The following is a 19,141-nucleotide window of genomic DNA, read 5'->3' on the forward strand; positions in this document are numbered from 1 at the left end:
GAGCTCTTGGCCCTGTTGCTGGTTTGGATAGTTCTGGCTGATAGGCAGGCAGTGTCAGGAAAGGAGGGGGCTGCTCTCTCCTTGATGCAGGGGTAAAGCCTGTAGGCTTAGCGAGCAGAGCCAAGGCCACACCTCCTGTGGGCCTGAGGAGCTTTCCCAGGAGAAAACACCTGGAAACGGCCCTGAACAGCAGTTCCTTCTGCAGGAAGAGAGGCAACAGTGGCGTCTTCAGGCAAGTCTGATGAACCTAGCCAAGGAAACAGTGCAAAAGAAACGGAAAGCAAACGCTGGTCTCAAAACACATCGGGCAGTGGGGCTTTTGCCAAAGCTAGCACACAGGAAGCTCCTGGTCCCACACAAACTGATCTGTAGCCTGTCACGTTCTCCGCAGTGTAGGAAAGGTGCTAGCTAACTCTTGTGGCGCTGGAAGCTTGAGGCACAAGTGTTAGGCACCCAGGGCAAGCTATAGACCACGGTTCTGATTTTCAGAGAAAATGGATGCATCAGTAAGACATCAGGCAGCTTCGCGGAGTTGCTGGGCAGGATGCACAACTAAGCTGAGGAGACAGGAGCAAAGGCAGGGAGAGCACTCCCAAACCAAAATGATCCAACCTGTAGTCACCAGCGCTAGCCCTTGAAACTACAGCTGCAGCCACTGTCCCTGCCACTTCTGCACAGTAGATGTTGTGAGTGATGCCTAGCCTCTACTAGGAAGGATAAAATCCCTGCACCAGGGCATCGCTGCCTCCAACGGCCCAGGCAGGTCTTGGGGACCAGTCCTAGGTCCCAGGCTGGCACAGTAGGTGCAAGAAGTCTTGGGGAAAGTTCCTGCCAGACAAGAGAAGCGCTTTCCAAACACAGAAGACAAATTCTCAGACTCAGAAGCAAAACAACCAACAGAGAGCCTGCAGAGGGAGATGATAGAAAAGACTGCATCTTACAGCTGCGCCACCAGGGGGCGCGCCGAACGGGGAAACTCTTACACTTAGGCAGTATCTAGAGCCTAGTGGCTTATGAGTTCTGAGATAACCCCTTTCCCCGAGGTAAATAAAATTCCCTGGGCTTTTGTTGCGCAAAGAGCAGGAACTCTTGTTTCTAGAATGTCGTAAGTAAAACCCTTATTTAGATATCAATCTATTGCTGTGACATTTGCCTCAAAGTAGTGACAGTGGTGAATGGATGAGAAAATCCAGAGGCCGTGTATGGTACACGCAATACTGTTTTGTCTGTGTTAACGTAAGTATGAATTCTTCAACAGCAAACTTTTCAAGAAATGAAGGGTCCTGAACGGACTTGTTAACAGCAAGCCAGGATGCTCAGGTTTTCTTACTGGGTCAGTCTTAGGATGTCCAAACCTCAGGCGTCATGGACTCGCCATCAGACTCCAATCCAGGAGGGCTGTAACAGGGAAACTCATTTTATGACTAAATAGTATTTAAATAAAATAGAAGACCCAGGCAGCTAAGCCTTGGAACCACAACTGTCACTCAGATCTCCAGCTGGCGAGTCCAGATGGTCAGGAAAGAGTCCTGAGACCCAGGCCTGGTTGATGTGATGGCCTATCGAAGGCAGAAGGGCACGCAAGACCGACAACAACACGACCATAGGTGCATCTTTACCATAATGAACACCCCCCCCCCCGAAGCTCTTCTCTCCCCAGAAAAGGGTTTGGGTGCGACATAAGAGGCTCCGGGTCATTTGTTTGACCGTCAAGTACCAGTGCGGCTCTGCAACCTTAACTACTTCACTTCTCCAAGGAAACAAGTGCTCAGGGTAGGCGAGATGGCACAGCAGGCAAAGGCAATTGCCACCAAATGCGACAAAATCCCATCTAAAAATTCTATACTGAGACCCACGTGGCAGGAGTGAGCCTCCTGAAACTTGTGACCTCCGCGCGTGTCTGTTTCTGTCACACGCGCGCGCGCGCGCGCGCGCACACACACCCTACACTGGCTGAGATTGGGGAAGAGGAGGGAAGGGAGGAGCAGAGGGAAGGGAAGAGAGAGGAAGGGAGGTTGTAATAGTACAAAAAAAAAAAACAAAAAAAAAAAAAACAAAAACAAAAACCAGAAAACAAAAAAACCAAGCTCTCAAGAGCAGCACTGCCACCGAGGATCAGTCCCTGGGACCACCGAGGCTCCCGACCTGGCGGAAGTACTTCCTCCCCCATCCATGATGGCGGGAGGGCGGGGCGGGGTTGGCAGGCGGAAGCGGCCGGCGGATCCCTGGTTTAGCACCATGGCGGCGGCTACCGCCTCCTCCGCGCTGAAGCGGCTGGATTTGCGCGATCCCAACGCACTCTTTGAGACTCATGGAGCGGAGGAAATCCGCGGGCTGGAGCGCCAGGTTCGAGCCGAGATCGAGCACAAGAAGGAGGAGCTGCGGCAGATGGTGGGCGAGCGGTACCGCGACCTAATCGAGGCGGCGGACACCATTGGCCAGATGCGCCGCTGCGCGGAGGGGCTGGTGGACGCCGTGCAGGCCACCGATCAATACTGTGCCCGCCTCCGCCAGGCTGGCTCCGCGGCGTCCCGGGTCCCACGGGCCCCGCAGGTCAGTCCGGGATCCGAACCCGCCACGTCCCACCGCCCCCGCTGCCCGGCGGACCCCACCCCTCACCTTCCGCCGGAGGAGCCCGCCCCTCACGCCGCTGTGTGCTTCTGGGAGGCGTCTGCGGCCCTTCCTCGGGACGCTGGTCCGCTGCCGAAAAGTCAGCCGGCCTTTTGCTCCAGGATCCTTCCCGGATTTCCGGACGATTCCCTCGCCTCCTGTGGGTTCCCTGCGCTCTCCTTCCCTTTCAACTGAAAACGCCAGGGGTCTCTCGACAGTCACTCACTCCTTCCTGTCAAAGTCATTCATTCTTTACCCAACCCTGCTCCCGAGCCTGGAGAATTGGGGGAGGGTAGCCTCAGCCGTCAGGCCCTCCCCCTTTTAATAGGTGAACAGTTTCATTTTAGGCAAGGAAGGCTGGTTTAGAATATTCAGGCCATCCTGACGCCCTTCCCTGAAAGATTAAAGACCAGATGCAGAATGATGAGGTGGGAAGCTCATCCTAACGTAGGGTGTTGTCCTAGGGATGAGCAGAGGACACAGGAGGGTGAATAGTTTTAACCTAGAAGAACTTACTGTAACAGCAGAAGAAATTGCAAAAGCACACTAACTAACCCTCATGTGGCACTAGCTTTCTCGTGCTCCCTGAGTGTCAAAAAACCCAAGCAAAAGGACTAGGGCAGTATAATGAAAGTGGCCGAAGAAGGTTGGAACTATATCGGCCTAATCTATACATTAAATACAGTTCCCTTCTCAAACGGACAGACTTAGCTGGCTAACTTTCAGCTGTGTAGGCCTGGTTTTAGAAATGTATTGATTTTCATAGTTATGGCTGATGCATTTCTGGGGGAACACCCTCTCCGCTCAAATCAAACAGGAGCCTCCCAATCTTTTCTTGACGTTTGCATTCTAATTAAATAAATCCATGGGAAGTTGAATTTTAATATGAATAATTTAGAATGGCAGCAGAAGGGCTGGACAGGTGGCTCAGTGGTTAAGGGCACTGACTGCTCTTCCAGAGGTCCTGAGTTCAAACCCCAGCAACCACACGGTAGCTCACAACCATCTGTAATGAGATCTGATGCCCTCCTCTGGTGTGTCTGAAGGCAGTGACTGTGTACTCATATATAATAAATAGATCTTTAAAAAAAAAAGTCTAGTCTGAGGTTAAACTTTAAAAAGGTTGGAAGTAGAAAATAGTTTAGCATAAAGCTGATTAATCACCAAAATAATTATGTCCATTTAACATAATAGTTCTGAAGGAAGAAGCACGTTAGGTGGGGCTCCTCCTCAATGGGGACAACTATGTAGAACATTGACGTCTCTGGCCAGCTATGCTGCTGGAACAAAATACTTAGCACTGGATGGTTCATAAAGAATAGATACTCATTTTCCCGCAGTCATAGGCTTGGGAAGTCCGAGATCAAACTTAGCATCTGATGTCTGTTGAGGACCTGCTTGCCTCACATAGATGGGGAAAGAGCACAAAAGAGCCTGAGCTAGTCCCCCTCCTTTACCTGCACCCCTACACCCCACTAATGGAGACAGAATCGATGTCAAAGGGCAGATGAGAAGCCTAAAGACTCAGCCAGATGAAGATCTGGTGCAGGGGTGGTAAAGAAAGGTCAACAAGAAATCTGTGGTGACCTTGAAGAGAAAGGAGAGGGAGGAGGACGCTTGTATGAAGGCTCCCTCCCACTGGATGACCAGATGGCAAGATGCCCCTCCCACCCACCGATAACCAGATGGCGAGATGCTGGCCCCTGTCAGACCTCAGTGCCCTGCAGGCTGAGTAGTGTAGCTTAATTGAAACTTGAGAGTTTGGTGGGGTTTTGTGTTTGTTTGTGTTTGTTTTGTTTTTTAAGACAGGGTTTCTCCGTGTAGTCCTGGCTGGTCTAGAACTCGCTATGTTGACCAGGTTGACTTCTAACTCACAAGACAGCCACCGGCCTCTGCCTCCTGAGGGCTGAGATTAAAAGTGTGTGCTACCGGGGTTGGGGATTTAGCTCAGCGGTAGAGCGCTTGCCTAGCGAGCACAAGGCCCTGGGTTCGGTCCCTAGCTCCGAAAAAAAGAAAAGAAAAAAAAAAAAAGTGTGTGCTACCACCCATGGCAAAGCTTCAGATCTTAAACCGTGTCTCCCCAACTGTGTAAACGGAGCTATGCTTTCTGTTCGTTTGCTCTCATGACGGTCTTCTGCCCTGCAGCCACATCCCCCGTCCGAGAAGTTCTACAGCATGGCCGCCCAGATTAAGCTGCTGCTGGAGATCCCAGAGAAGATCTGGAGCTGCATGGAAGCCTCTCAGCACCTCCAGGCCACACAGCTCTACCTGCTGTGCTGCCACCTGCATAGCCTGCTGCAGCTGGACTCCTCTAGCTCCAGATACAGCCCCATCCTCTCGAGATTTCCCATACTCGTCCGCCAGGTGGCAGCAGCCAGCCACTTCCGGTAAGTTTGGTAGCCCGGGACCTCACTGACCCCCTACAGTAGCCCAGGGTTCTGCCTGTCTTCTTTTCTTTCTTTCTTTCTTTCTTTCTTTCTTTCTTTCTTTCTTTCTTTCTTTCTTTCTTTTTTTTTTAAAGATCTGTTTATTTATTTTATGAGTACACTGCCACTGTCTTCAACACACAAGGAGAAGATTCCATTACAGATGGTTGTGAGCTACCATGTAGTTGCTGGGATTTGAACTCAGGACCTCTGGAAAAGCAGTCAGTGCTCTTAACCGCTGAGCCATCTCTCCAGCCCCTCTGCCTGTCTTTTCTTATACACTGAGGCACTTCACCTCAAATGTTAGCTACTCCCTGATGATCTTTGTCTTTCTAGGTCAACTATTTTGCACGAAAGCAAGATGCTGCTCAAGTGCCAGGCTGTGTCGGACCAGGCTGTGGCTGAGGCTCTCTGCTCCATAATGCTCTTGGAGGAGAGCTCTCCCCGGCAAGCCCTCACAGACTTCCTGTTGGCCAGAAAGGCAACTATTCAGACACTCCTGAACCAGCCTCATCACGGTGGGTATGCTTTGCTCAAAAATGTGATTCTTCAACAGGGAATGGAGCAGCGTGTGCCGAGGGAGCCTGAGGCCCCGTTCTGAGGCCTTGCCGACGGGTACTATTTGCAAGAGGGTGTGCCTTCTTCTTACAGGTGCTGGCATCAAGGCCCAGATATGCTCTTTGGTGGAGCTGCTGGCTACCACTCTGAACCAAGCACATGCCCTTTTCTACACGCTGCCAGAAGGTGTGCTACCCGACCCCTCCCTGCCCTGTGGCTTGCTCTTCTCTACCCTGGAGACGGTCACAAGGCAGCATCCCACTGGTGAGCCTGTAACCTTTTCCCTCATTCAACTGATCTGCCATTTCCCAGTTACTGCGACATACTCTGGGGATAAATCAGGGAACCGGGAAGATTCAGACCCCTGCTTTGCGGCGGACGTCATAGCTTAGTTGTAAAAGGAGGTGCTGAACCTTCAGAGGTGCACACAGGTTGCTCTTTGGCGTCAGCCATAGTCATTGCTTAGGGACCCAAAGCCAAGGAGGACTTCCCTGGGAGTTAAACCAAAAGCTGAAGGTTGAGAGGAGTTAAGTGAAGAAGGGAAGAGAGCTCCACGCAAAACGAAGATAGGTCCCGAGTCCTGAGATGAGGGTGTTATACTGTAACTGAGGAGCTGAAGTGCCAGCAGGTTTGAGGGGGTTCTAGAACGAGGGGAGGATCTAGAGAGAAGAGGGCCGCAGCGTGGCCAGGGGTCAGGGAAAGTCAGCCGAATGGGCCGGATGTGGGGGGCTGGACTTTATTCCGAGATCAGGGTATCCTTCCATGTCCTTGCAGGTTTAGCGTGCTCCCTCTGCCACATGTCCCCTGCACCCATACTTCTTTGGAGTAGCATTTTCCCAGCTATAATTAAATGTGTACGTGGCAGTGGTGTCCTGCAGGGCAGAGAGGTGCTGAGAGCTAACAGAAGGCTGTCACCATGGTCCAGGGTCAGACATAGGAGGAGGACTTGGGCTAGAAGGGAGCCATAGAGATGAAACTGAGGGGCCAGTCGATCTCTGTTGAGAGGACTGGACATGAAGGGTCGGCTGGGGAGCAGGTGGAAGGGAGGTGTCCACGTTAACTAGAAGAGGAACTGGTCTGGGGATTGGGATGGGTTTACATGGGGCTGAGGAGTGAGCAGGTGTCCCCAGAGACACCCACCTGCAGCATCCCTGCGGGCGGCAGCATTTGTAGCCACAGGGATGGATCAGTGAGCAAAGAGAATGGGACAGACTCCTGTAGTAGAGGAGCTGCAGGGTCAGAGGAACCATCAGCAAAGGAGGCAGCCGAAGGAAGAAAGGAAGGGGGTACAGGATCATTACTACCAGGGCTCGTCTTTGAGTAAAATCCCTGTCTTATGCTTTGAGACACACACACACACCCCTCCGCCCCCATGCTGGGATGTTTTTATTCATCCCTTTCGTGAAAGGTGAGTCCTGAAGGACCTGCCTCAGCATAGAAAACGGATGTGCAAACCCTCAGCGGCCTCTAGAGAGTACCTACCCCGAAAGGCACTGCCCAAGGAGCGCTGCTCCAGCCTGCAGGATGACCAGGAGACTCAGCGGGCAGGACAGGTTGCCAGTGGTTGATCCCTTAGGTCTTCGAGTGACCTTGGATGCTAAGGGAAGGGGAATGAATAGCTTACACTTCTCTCTGGCAGCTTAAGCTCTGTCATTAAAATGCCATGACTGGTGGGCACAGGGGCATTCGTCTGTAGACCCAGTTACTCAGTTGTCTGAAGCAAGAGGACCACTGGGGCTCTTGGAGACCAACCTAAGCACATGGCAAGACCCCACCTCAAACACCCACACCCACACATTCGGGGGGGCACACGTGCAAGTGCACACACACGGACTCACACAGAAGATTTCACAGCACTCCTCCCTCCCTTCCCCCCGCCCTCCCTCCCGCCCTCCCTCCCGCCCTCGCTGGCCCTCCTCTCTCCTCCTGGCCAGAACAGCAGAGTGTGGGGAGGCTGTCACGCACAGGGACTGACACCCCCTGTACTTCCTCTATCTAACCTTTGTCCAGTTTGACCCACCTTCTCAAGGGTGGGTGACACAGCTAGGTTTTTGGGAATTCCCTCCTGAGTTTGTAATCCTTAAAATGCCGTTCAGAGCCCAGCCCGGATTCTTCTCACTTGGCTTTTCTCTAGGAAAGGGCATCAGTGCCCTACAAGGGGAGATGAAGCTGTGCAGCTGGTTCAGACACCTGCCAGCCTCCGTTACCGAGTTCCAGCCAGCACTGCGAACCCTCGCACATCCCATCAGCCAGGAGTACCTGAAGGGCACGCTGCGGAAGTGGATCGACATGTAAGCAGCCAGAAAGCACCCCGGAGGCCTGACCTGCACGCACCTGGGAGGCCATAAGCTGCTTCCAAGTCATGGGGTAAAATGTGTCACTCACTCAGGGTACACAGCTGCGTTTGGACCGAGAATCAGGAAGCTGTTTTTTCCCCGAGGGCTAGACAGAAGGCTCAGCAGTTAAAGAGCATTTGCTCTTCTTCCAGAAGACTTGGGTACAGTTCCCAGAGCCCATACGGGGTGGCTCACATCCACCTACCTGACTCCAACTCCAGGGGGAGCTGTTGCATCTGACCTCTGAGGGCACCTCCATTTGTGTATAGTCACCTGCACACGCACGGGGGCGCGCGCGCGCGCACACACACACACACACACACACACACACACACACACACATACACTCGCCATAATTTTTTTTCCAAAACAGTTAAGTAGAGGCTTTTCTCGAGTACCTAATACTCTGAGCTCTTGTTTAATGTGTTGGCTCTAAAGCCGTGCCATGAGGCACTGGAAAGAGTTGGCCCGCTGAGAGTACTACAGACTCCCAGCGCCTGTCCAGCTAGAAATGTGCTGACATACTCAGGTCAGAGGTTTCAAATGGAGTCCTAAGAATTTTTCTTAATGATGTGAAAACCACAAACGAAGGCCAGGTGTGCTGGCACACTCTTCAATCCCAGCATTCCAGAAGCAGAGGCAGACAGATCTCTGAGTTTGAGGCCAGCCTGGTCTACATACCAAGTTCCAGACCAGCCAGAAACACATAGCCAAACTTTTTTTTTTTTTTTTTTTTTTTTTGGTTCTTTTTTTTCGGAGCTGGGGACTGAACCCAGGGCCTTGCGCTTCCTAGGTAAGCGCTCTACCACTGAGCAAAATCCCCAACCCCCATAGCCAACCTTTTAAAAAAAGAAACAACCCAAAACATCAGAAATCCAAGGAAAGTGGTCTTATTACAGGTGCAGTGAAGACATTAAAAATGGGATCGGCAATCTGCTTATGTACGTGAAGAGCATGAAAGGTCTGGCAGGCATCAGAGACGCCATATGGGATTTGCTTACCAACGAGTCTGCCAGCCACAGCTGGGAGGTGGTGTGTCAGCGGCTTCTGGAGAAGCCGCTCTTGTTCTGGGAGGACCTGATGCAGCAGCTCTTCCTGGATCGGTTACAGGTACAGTGGGCATCACTTGGGCCACCTCACACCCAAGCCTGTGTGGCCTTTTGACTGTGTTAAAACCTCCCTTGTTTATTGAACGTTTTCTTTCCCCATTTCTTACCAAATCTAGATTTCCTACAAGTTAAAAGACATAGCAGGCTGCTGTCGGGCCCCCCCTGGGATGCTGTCTCTGCCCTTTGCCACACTGTGTTGACAGTATTGGTTGTTTTTCTCATCTGTGACCAAATAGCTGACAGAAATAACCTGAGGAACAATGTATTGTTTTAGCTCAGAGTTGTGAGAGTTCAGTGCACGTCACTTGGCTGTTTTGGAGCCTGTGGTGAGACACAACTCGTGATCAGAACATGTGGTAAAGCCTCTTAGCCTCATGGCAAACAGGGAGCAGATGGGATGGGGGTTGGGGAAGAGGGACAGATCCATATCCTCAGAACACACCCCAGAGTGCTTGCTTTAGTTAAGCCCACTCCAAAAGTTGCTACGACCTCCCTAAGTAGTGCCACCAACCGAGACGAAGCTGTTAACACCTGAACCTTTGTGGGCGTTTCAGAGTCAGGCTTTAAACAGTCACTATGAGTGTCGTAGGGAATGTTCTGAGTGCCAGGATAAATGGCCATTTCAACTCATTTGGAGATTTCCATAAAGTGTGATGGCTAAACTCGGCTCTCGTTCTCCATAGACGCTGACCAGAGAAGGCTTTGACTCCATCTCCAGCAGCTCCAAAGAGCTCCTAGTCTCAGCTTTGCAGGAACTGGAGGCCAACAACTCCACATCGAATAAGCATGTCCACTTTGAGCAGAACATGTCTCTCTACCTCTGGTCCGAGAGCCCCAACGACCTGCCTTCTGATGCTGCCTGGGTCAGCGTAGCAAATCGGGCTCAGTTTGCCAACAGTGGCCTCTCCATGAAAGCCCAAGCAATCAGCCCTTGTGTCCAGAACTTCTGTTCGGCCCTGGATTCGAAGCTGAAGGTTAAACTGGACGACCTCCTCGCCTACCTTCCCTCCAGTGACACCCCATTGCTCAAGGACACCACCCACACACACCAGGCAAAGACCTCCGCGTTTGATAGGTATGCAGACGCTGGGACTGTGCAGGACATGCTGCGCACACAGTCCGTGGCCTGCATCAAGTCCGTTGTGGGCTGCATCCAGGCAGAGCTTCGAGTCATTGAAGAAGTCACACAAGACCAAAAGGATGTCCTTCACAGCACCAAGCTGCATGCAGTTCTCTTCATGGCCAGACTCTGCCAGTCCCTGGGAGAACTGTGCCCTCACCTAAAGCAGTGTATTGTGGGAAAGTGTGGGGGTTCCGAAAAGCCTGCAAGGGAGGTGAGGGCTCTGAAAAAGCAGGGAAAGGGGAAAGCTCAAGATGTCCTCCCCGTGCAGGCCCAGTGGCAGGAAGTGAAGGAAGTCCTGCTCCAGCAGAGCGTGATGGCCTACCGGGTCTGGAGCGCAGCACTCGTGAAAGTGAGTCACAGGACTTCTGGGTCTCCCACCAGTCTTGCTGCCCTAGTGAGGTTTAGAGAGAAGTAATGCTTACTTCATAGCAGCCTCACCATGGGCCAGGCAGCTCGGATGTGAGCTCTTTCCGATCCCTCAGCCCAGATTCCACAGCATGTTTCCCTCTTCCCAAGCTAGACTGGGAACCCTGCTTCTCGATCTTGAGTCAATACCGCAGTCTTCTGCCAAGGCCTGGGGAACTAACGTGGCTCCTCTCTTTTCCCCATCAGGTTCTCATTTGTGGATTCACCCAATCATTGCTTTTAAGTGATGCTGGTTCAGTCCTGGCTACTGCCACCAGTTGGGATGAACTAGAAATTCAAGAGGAGACAGAGTCTGGTAGCAGTGTCACATCAAAGATCCGCCTCCCCACGCAGGTGAGTTCTTCCCACTGTCACGGGTACTTGGGCAGCAAGAGGGAGCAAACTGCTGTGGGGAAGCAGAATGGTTTTGGAAAGCCATTCCCATTACGTATATTCTGAGGAACAGCTGAGTGGTACAGGTAGATGCTTAACTGGAGAGAGGTCAGGGTAAATGTCGTTAGTGAGGGACACATGTGGCCTGCTGGATACAGTTAGCAATGTGGTGTTCTGATCTTTCAGCCGTCCTGGTACGTACAGTCCTTCCTGTTCAGCTTATGCCAGGAAGTTAATCGGGTTGGAGGCCATGCCTTGCCAAAGATTACCCTACAGGAGATGCTGAAGACCTGCATGGCCCAAGTCATCGCCGCCTATGAGCAGCTCACAGAGGAAAACCAGATAAAGGTGGGTATCCAAACAGACCCTTGGCTTGGATTTGGGCGGTTTGTTTAAAGGGTTCAGAATCGTATTGCCCAACCCAGGCCCATAAACATGCCCCGAGTTCTCAGGAGAGGACTCGCCTCTGCAGGCTGACTTTTCTCAAGGTCAAATGGCTCAAGTTCATTAGGACTGGTGGATGGGGTAAAAGCTTTCACAGTAAAAGGGGCCGAGTTTTGGCCCCAGCACCACCATTTGCTCACGCAGACTCTGAGCAAGTCTTTAACCTCCCTGATCTACTCAGGATCAACTGTAAGGTGAGAGTGAGGGATGGCGGAAGCGATGGCACCGAGAGGTTCCCTTTAGGGTGGGTAGGTCCTAGCCTCTCGGCCTCCACGGCACCTTTGAGCTTTCCCTGTGTTCACTGGGAACATCTAAAGGCAGGGCCAGTCCTAACTTGGGAGAAGAATTCGTTATCTCTTCTGAGCCTCAGAACTCACATACTTCTCTCTCCTTGGTCAAGGCCCTGCCTCTTTGCAAAGGCCACCTTCATCTAGGAGCCTGCCTTTAAGGGTTGTCTCTTCCATGCTCAGAGATTTTAAGACCAGGGTTCTATTTAACACTTTTGAGATGGACCTGGCCTTGTGGGACCAACAGCACCTTCTAAAAATGCACCAAGCTGTGTGCCAAGCAGAGCCTGCAGTGGAACCATGTAGGGAATCACTCCTCACCAGCCAGCCTTCACTTGCAGAAAGAAGGGACATTTCCAATGACCCAGAACCGAGCCCTGCAGCTCCTCTATGACCTACGCTACCTCAACATTGTTCTGACCAGCAAGGGGGAGGAGGTGAAGAGCAGCCGGAGCAAGTCCGACTCCAGGTGATCTTCCTACTGGGGCACCCCCTGGGCATTAATGGACAACACCCTACTTAGGAGGGTTTCTCTTGGGACTTTCCAGTTTTACAGTAGTGGGAGAGCAGAACATTCAGAAGCTTGTCCAGGCCAGCAGTAAAGAAACATGATCTTGCAGTGTGTTAAACACTAGTGCAGCCCTGAGGCCATGGTAAAGGAACTCCTCTAAGCTGTAGCACCATCTTAGTCCTTTCAGTCGTGTGTGTGTGTGTGTGTGTGTGTGTGTGTGTGTCTGTGTCTGTGTGTTGGTGTGTGTGTCTGTGTGTTGGTGTATGGCCACATCCTAAGCTAAAGACCATCTGAAGTCCCTTTCCGGAGATGCCCCCACATCCTGCACATCGATTGGGTTTCTCTTAAACAGCAAGTCACCGTGTAAGCAGTGGTTAAATAATACCTGGTGAATACATCCCACAGCTAGGTGAAGCCAGCAGAACCTGTCCTGTTTGCTCTCTAAGGACAGTAAGCAGAGGTGGAGTAATCCCCACCTCTGGGTTTCTGTCGTCGTGAATCCTGCCAGGTTGTTTCCTCTCTTGAAGTGTGTGTAGAATAATGTTTCTAACTCTCCTCAGAATAGAGAAGATGGCTGACAGGCTGGAGGCCCTCATTGACCCTTTTGACCTGGATGTTTTCACACCGCATCTCAACAGCAACCTCAATCGCCTGGTGCAGCGAACTTCAGTAAGTTGGATCACAGCCATGCTCCGTGTAACCAAAGATGAGACCACAGTGTCTTGGATTCAGATTTACAAACATGCTAGAGTCCTCCAAACACAGGAGTGAAAAACAAAAGAATAGCCACTTCACAGAAAAGAATTAGGTAAAATGCCATCATTGGGACAGCCACATTGGAGATTAGGATTGGTGAAGTTTATTTCCACTGCCTCACACAAAGGAACACATCAGTGCCAATAGGATGGCTCAGTGTGTAAAGGAGGTGCCACTAACTGCCACCAACTTCAGTCCCCGGGACCCAGGTCTGACCTCTAAGTGCGTGTGGATGTGAATGGACAGACACATGTGTTCACTCTTCCATGTCTCTGTCTCACAGGCGTGCGTGCGTGCGTGCGTGTACACACACACACACACACACACACACACACAGAGTGAGAGTGAGGGCTGGGCACAGTGGCACATGCCTCTTTCCCAGCACTCAGGGAGGCAGAGGCAGATGGATCTCTAGAAGCTGGAGGCCAGCCTGGTCTATAGAGAGTTCCAGGACAACCAGGGCTACACAGGGAAACTGTCTTGAAAATTCAAACAAGAAAGGGAAAAAAAGTGTGACTTTTAGAAAAGAACTACATGGCTTTGAGATTTATGGAAACAGTGGTTGAAGAGAACCCACCAGAGGGTGACTCAGTCTGTGATGCTCACATGCCCCCATTTCTTACCTGCAGGTTCTATTTGGGTTGGTGACTGGTACAGAGAATCAGTTCGCCTCCCGGAGCAGCACGTTCAACTCCCAGGAACCCCATAACATACTGCCACTGGCCTCCAGTCAGATCAGGTAAGTAGCTCTAGAGGTCTGCCGGGCTCTGCCGAGCCCGATACCTGTTCCCCGAAATGAAATAATCTTTCATGTCTTGAGGTTTGGACTCCTTCCACTGAGCATGACAAGCACAAGAAAGGCCAGGGCAACCGGTCGGGGCATCGAAAGCCAAACCCAGGTCAGTGCCAAGAAGCTCTCGTGGTTCTCCAGCCCCCTCCCCGACCCCCACCAGCTCTTTTTCGAAATAACCACTTAAGCACCATACGTACAGCAATGCACTAAGGCTGCTTTTAATGGCGGCGCAGTAGAGAAGACAGGGTTCACTAGCTTGAGCTCATAGAAAGATACCCATTGACTCGTGCAAACACCTCAAAATAGAAATCTACCCAGAGCCAGACCCCAGGCTGTGAAAACCGCACAGCACACGATAGAGATGGCTTCTTGCATTTTGTGGGGTGAAAGAATGACTGTGCCCCAACACTGTGTTCAGAACGTGGGAAGACCCTTTGTCTTCAGACGGTCTCACCTGTGCCTTTACTTGGGTGGGAGATGGGAAGAAACATGCTTCCTCACACACTGTTTTATTAATACATGTTTTGTTTCAGTAGGACGCCATCCATTAGGCCTGCCGGAGCCCTCCTGGGTATTTCTGGGTTGTGTTGTGTACATGTGTGCTTGACAGCGACAGCTTCGCTTCTCATAGCACTGTTTGCCTTACTGTTAGAATTCCAGTAAAGTATCCTTTCCCACATTCCTTGCCAACAAACCCAGTAAGATCCTGAGTCCTCAGCAAACATCTGTTTTTAAAATCTGGAAAACAGTCCTGAAAGAAAAAAAAAAACTACTTTCTGAACTCTGGGCTTCATGACAGTAGTTCCCATGTCACGGGGCCAGCCCTTCCATGCTGTGGCCCTCAGAGGAGCAGGCCATGGAAGGCACTGCATGTTCACTCCCCTCCTGGCATGGGCCTCCTTCACACTGCAACTGTGTCACATAGTAACCTGCTCTGGTCCAGTGTGTCCCTGTCAGATCCTCCTCTCTAGAGCCATCCCCACTCCTCAGCGCTGTTGCCTGTGCTGTGTGGCCTCTGAGTGGGGTGCAGTGAAGGGGACAGGCAGGAGGCTATGGGTGGACGCTTAAGGCACTTCCTCTTCTTCTAACGGCAGGTTGGCCCCCCGGCACTCTCCAGAGTAGGTGACCCAACGGCGCATCCTGGCTCTCTATTCAGACAGCTTGCAAGTGAGGAAGACGGCTCACCTGCACCTTCATTGTTCAAGCTCGCCTGGCTCTCTAGTATGACCAAGTAGCATGGAACAACGCCCAGGCTCTAAATAAACCCTACCGCACTGTTTGTCCTAGCGGTGCCTTTGCTCAGGTTTCTACACCACACCAATCTCTCCAGCTCCAATGATAAGAATGCGGCGACCCCTAGCAGGGCCGGGTACCCGCAGGCATGAGTTAAACCTCTCTCCCTCCAGCTGTCGGGCAGCTTGCACTTGATCTGCACTGACCGCTGCCTTGGTCATGGGCACTGCAAGGAGCTAGCAGTTAAGCTGTTAATACACAAGTTCGTAAGACAGTTACTAGGTATTTCTTGACTTTGAGAACTGCACAATGTTCTCTATAGCGTCTAGGCTACAGACCAGAAAAAAATAGATATGGAAGTGATATTCTCCCCGGAAATTCAAATATAAAACAAAGACCACAACTAGGAAAGGGGCTTAACTTCCATGGTCTTCAGAGTGGGCAACTCTTCTGTTTCAAGGGAGAGCATTTCCACAGACATCTACATACTAAGAGGTAGTATGGCAGTTAACTTCAGTGCAACACTGAGCCAAGCTTCCTACATTTAGGGAGAAACTTACATTTTTTTTTCATGGAAACTAGATATTCTTTACTAGTTTATTGAATTAAAAAAGTTAAGATCCCACATTTTTTAAGAGGCTCTTTTACATACAGTATAGCATCTAAGTGACAGATGTGGAAATCAGTCAGATGAGACTTCCTCATACACTGCCATGACGTGGATCTGATGCCCTCTCTCAAAAGAATCCTATAAAAAATTGCTCCCAAGCCCCTCTGAAATCGCAATAGTGCAGCAAAACCCAAGTAAACAGCGCCTGCTGACCCGGTACTCAAATATAGACTGAAAGCCAACAGGCAGTTTTTTGTGTGTGTGTGCAACTTTTAAAAACAAATCATTAAGTTGAAATATCCAATCTGCACAGTGCTGTCCCTTCACAGAAGGCAAGAAACTGCCGGAGCATCATGTCGGAGGCCGGCCTCGGTGCTGTAGGCTGTGAAAGTGAGCCTCCTTCAGGGTCTGATTGATGTGGAAGTAAGGGCCTTGGCACAGTGCAGACTGCTCGGGCATCGGCTGGGGGGTACTGGGGCAGGATCCAGGGATGATGTGGCTCAGGCTGCTCTCTGGCCCACTGGCCCTGTCTGGGCTGTTGATGCTGCTGCTGCTGCTCCCACCGCTGTCACTGCTTGAAGACTGGAGGGGAAAGAAAAGACAGGGTCTTACCAGCCAGTCTTCCTGCAGAAGGCTTTACTGGGGCTTAAAATGAGACACCGTATAAGAGTTGTCTTTGTAATAGCTGAACAAAACTCCACTGTGCCTGTGTCCACGCTTTCATATCCACTCATCAATTAACAGTCACCTAAGATGACTTCATTCCCTCGATGCTATGAAAACAACAATAAACAAATGTGTTAAGTGTTTCTGTGGCAGGACACAAAGTCCTTTGAGTACATGCCCAGGATATCTCTGGTACAAATGGCAAGAAAAATTAACATAAAAAATTTGCCTGAAAATGGATGGATATAGAATTCTGATATGAATATCTATCCCAGACTTCATGTGGACAGTGGGCACAGCTTATGAAAGTAGAAGGGATCGTGAGAAAGGAAAAAGCTTTAAGTGAGATGGACGGAGTAACAGAACATGAGACAGGACAGTGGGAAGGGACTCCTGGGGACAACACGTTACAAGGAAGTGGTAAGAGAAAAACAACCCCTCAAAAGTAATCCCAAAATGCTATAAAGAAACGGTTCCTGTACGCATTCACAGATGCTGGCTTCACACACAACTACCCTGGCAGTAGGCGGTGGTAGGTATAACCAAGCATGAGCTTGGACCCCATATCTTCAACTGCACCTTACTCCTTTACCTCTCTGTGTGCTTGAACCATCCATCCCACCAATTCCAGTAATCAAAGGTGGCTCTCAGCAAAAAGACAAGTATCAGCTACTGGCACAGGGTACAGAAAAGGTTATGCCCCATCCACAAACTCTAACACAGGTAACTGAAAACCTACACTGAATAATGCCCTATAACCACTTGGTACACAGACTACACTTACGAATCAGGCTGTCAATCTTGCTGCCACCACGTGGATGTGTGCCCAAGTAAGCACCATGTGTCCTCTAATGAGCATGACTTAACATTCACTCGTCTTAAAAGAAGCTACTCAGAAACCTCATCAAAGCAAGGCACACAGAGATATGTCTGCCCTTTGACACTAGGATTACAGCTGCCTCTCCTTTTTCTGGGAAGGAATTAAAAACTAAGGAAGGGGTGCAACCCTGAGCTGGTTTACAGTTTTGTCTGAAATTTGGCCCTTTGCTATATCCAATATATGTACCCGTTACAAAGGCATTTGCTTTGAAATGTTTACAACTGTGTAAAGTCTACCCACGAGAGAAGAGACTGGAAAGAAAACAGACCAAATAGTTAAAATGGGAAGATTACAGACACTTTTCCCTATCCTCTATCACTTTTTCTGTAAAGCCATTATATATTTCCATTATAAGCACAGATTTATAAAAGCTTCCAGATCTATACTTTCAAAGTGACTATTAAGTCCTAGCTCTGTGTACTAACATATATGTAATCAATCATCTGAAACAGCAAAATGCCTTTGCTCAGAAGCGGCCATTGGTGCACCTGAAACCCACTTGTCCGTAGGTGACTTGAACTGTCTCACACAGGCACATACCTAGTGATCACAGGAAGTGTCTATGCCATTAAAAATACAATTCAGAAAAGGATTCTAAGGAAGTCAGGTGGCAGGAATGGCTGGAGTTAATTTCCTTAAGTCTTAACTCAAAGCAAAACAAAGTGTACAAAGGCCTTTTCTAAGCTACCTTAACATCCTGGAATGGCTGCCTACACTTTAAGAAGGTCATGAATATTTAGATAGACCACCACCCTGGATAAAAACCTACCCACAGAGGGCTATTTCCTCTCAGTCTGCTTCCTTCACTGTTTTTTGTTACAGGCACTTCCTGAAAATTAAGGCAAGACTAGAATCAGTCTTTAGTCAAATTTGCATGCCAAATTATATGTATTTCAAACTATAATAGCCAAAATGACTCTCTTCAGAAAAGATGAAAGTTCATTAACAGGTCAGAGGAGCTCTCCAGCTTTTTAAAAGAAGTTATTTAACTCACTGGTCCCACTGGGGTTTCCTGAGCAGCTGTCCCACTGTGTGGCACAGGCTGCCCTGGCATGCATAACGCTTCTCCCTCATGCCTCCACGGACAGGGATATCCCCCAAAAGTTGTTCTTTACACATACACAATAAGTGTAATAAAACTTCTTTTAAAAGTAGCTTCTTTTCCCCCACACCCAAAGGGGCAGCACATTTGGACTCTGAGTTTTTAAAGAGAGGACACAAAGCTGGGTGGCTAGGGAAGTGGGGGCAGATCTGTGAGAAGGTGGAGATCACACCCAACTGCAGAAAATTCTGAAAGAATTAATAGAAATATTTTAGTTTAAAAACAAACTATTATATACATACTATGAAATCAAAAGTCTGGAAGACACAGGTGGCAAAGCATTTAGAATTAGATTTTCTACATTATTTAACTACTTTATTTTCCTTTTTAAAAATTCTTCGTGGGTGCATGCATGCATGCGTGTGTGTGTGCATGTGTGCTTGTGTGCACAACATTCATGCAAAGCCAGGAGGCCAGCAGAGGGCATCTGATGCCCTGGGAGTGGAGTTACAGATGGTTTGCAGCTGCCATGTTGGTGCTGGGAACTGACCAGGGCTGAAACAGCAGTAAGCAGCATTCAGTCATCTCTCCAGACCCAGTTATTTTATTTTCTTAAAAGAGTTTACTCAAAAAATAAACTTAGGGGCTGGGGATTTAGCTCAGTGGTAGAGCGCTTACCTAGGAAGCGCAAGGCCCTGGGTTCGGTCCCCAGCTCCGAAAAAAAAGAACCAAAAAAAAATAAAATAAAATAAAATAAAAAAAAAATAAACTTAGAGGGGGAAAAATAGCCACAGGTAGAGAATGTCACTACGACAGAGTACGGTCTTTAGTTACTTCCAGCTTCAAGACTGAGACTGAAAGAGCTACTGACCTGCTAATGAGATTTTAGGAAACCGTTTCACCTCCCTAACCACCAAGGACTGGAAGGCTTGCTGGCTGGAATACTCCTCCAGGAGATG

At 49.9% G+C, this 19,141-nt stretch overlaps 3 protein-coding genes across 17 annotated transcripts in view; 1 reads left to right on the plus strand and 2 right to left on the minus strand.

Annotated features, from left to right (window-relative positions):
* The window catches only part of Slc39a11 (solute carrier family 39, member 11), a 421,148-nt gene extending 417,449 nt beyond the window's left edge, over positions 1-3,699 (minus strand). For all 4 annotated transcript variants that reach the window (XM_063268767.1, XM_039085657.2, XM_063268766.1 and 1 more), the window contains exon 1: positions 2,620-3,699. The gene's annotated coding sequence lies outside the window, so the exon portion shown is untranslated. The remainder of the gene's footprint in view (positions 1-2,619) is intronic.
* Cog1 (component of oligomeric golgi complex 1) lies at positions 1-15,037 on the plus strand. Of its 3 annotated transcripts, none has more exons than XM_063269227.1 (14): positions 1-2,553; positions 4,756-4,997; positions 5,373-5,554; positions 5,688-5,858; positions 7,729-7,885; positions 8,830-9,040; positions 9,723-10,511; positions 10,775-10,921; positions 11,147-11,308; positions 12,033-12,160; positions 12,763-12,871; positions 13,588-13,697; positions 13,779-13,857; positions 14,288-15,037. In XM_063269227.1, exons 1-14 carry the CDS (start codon positions 2,173-2,175, stop codon positions 14,300-14,302), a joined length of 2,883 nt encoding a protein of 960 aa, XP_063125297.1. In that variant the 5' UTR covers positions 1-2,172; the 3' UTR covers positions 14,303-15,037. The 3 variants fall into 3 exon arrangements, 2 of the variants coding, with proteins under 2 accessions (XP_063125297.1, NP_001100532.2); NM_001107062.2 differs by having other exon boundaries at positions 2,239-2,553; positions 14,846-15,037; XR_005489864.2 differs by lacking the exons at positions 11,147-11,308; positions 12,033-12,160; positions 12,763-12,871; ... (1 more) ...; positions 13,779-13,857; positions 14,288-15,037 and having other exon boundaries at positions 9,723-10,114; positions 10,431-10,511; positions 10,775-10,916.
* The window catches only part of Vcf1 (VCP nuclear cofactor family member 1), a 20,923-nt gene continuing 15,727 nt past the window's right edge, over positions 13,946-19,141 (minus strand). For 4 of the 10 annotated variants that reach the window (NM_001034958.2, XM_039086767.2, XM_039086768.2 and 1 more), the window contains one exon: positions 13,946-16,176. In NM_001034958.2, the coding sequence (NP_001030130.2) occupies positions 15,946-16,176 (231 nt within the window). In that variant the 3' untranslated portion in view covers positions 13,946-15,945. Of the gene's footprint in view, positions 16,177-17,909; positions 17,970-19,141 lie in introns of those variants that run through there. The other 6 variants (XM_006247695.5, XM_039086764.2, XM_006247697.4 and 3 more) reach the window with 2 other exon arrangements.

This window comes from Rattus norvegicus, chromosome 10 (assembly GCF_036323735.1).
Source record: "Rattus norvegicus strain BN/NHsdMcwi chromosome 10, GRCr8, whole genome shotgun sequence".
Classification (NCBI taxonomy): domain Eukaryota; kingdom Metazoa; phylum Chordata; class Mammalia; order Rodentia; family Muridae; genus Rattus; species Rattus norvegicus.

Bases quoted from the DNA above. Each gene is read 5' to 3' on its own strand.
- Cog1 (NM_001107062.2), top strand. From the start codon at position 2,239: ATGGCGGCGGCTACCGCCTCCTCCGCGCTGAAGCGGCTGGATTTGCGC. The intron at 7,886-8,829 runs GTAAGCAGCCAG...GTCTTATTACAG, and splicing joins CTGCGGAAGTGGATCGACAT to GTGCAGTGAAGACATTAAAA. The intron at 11,309-12,032 runs GTGGGTATCCAA...CTTCACTTGCAG, and splicing joins CAGAGGAAAACCAGATAAAG to AAAGAAGGGACATTTCCAAT.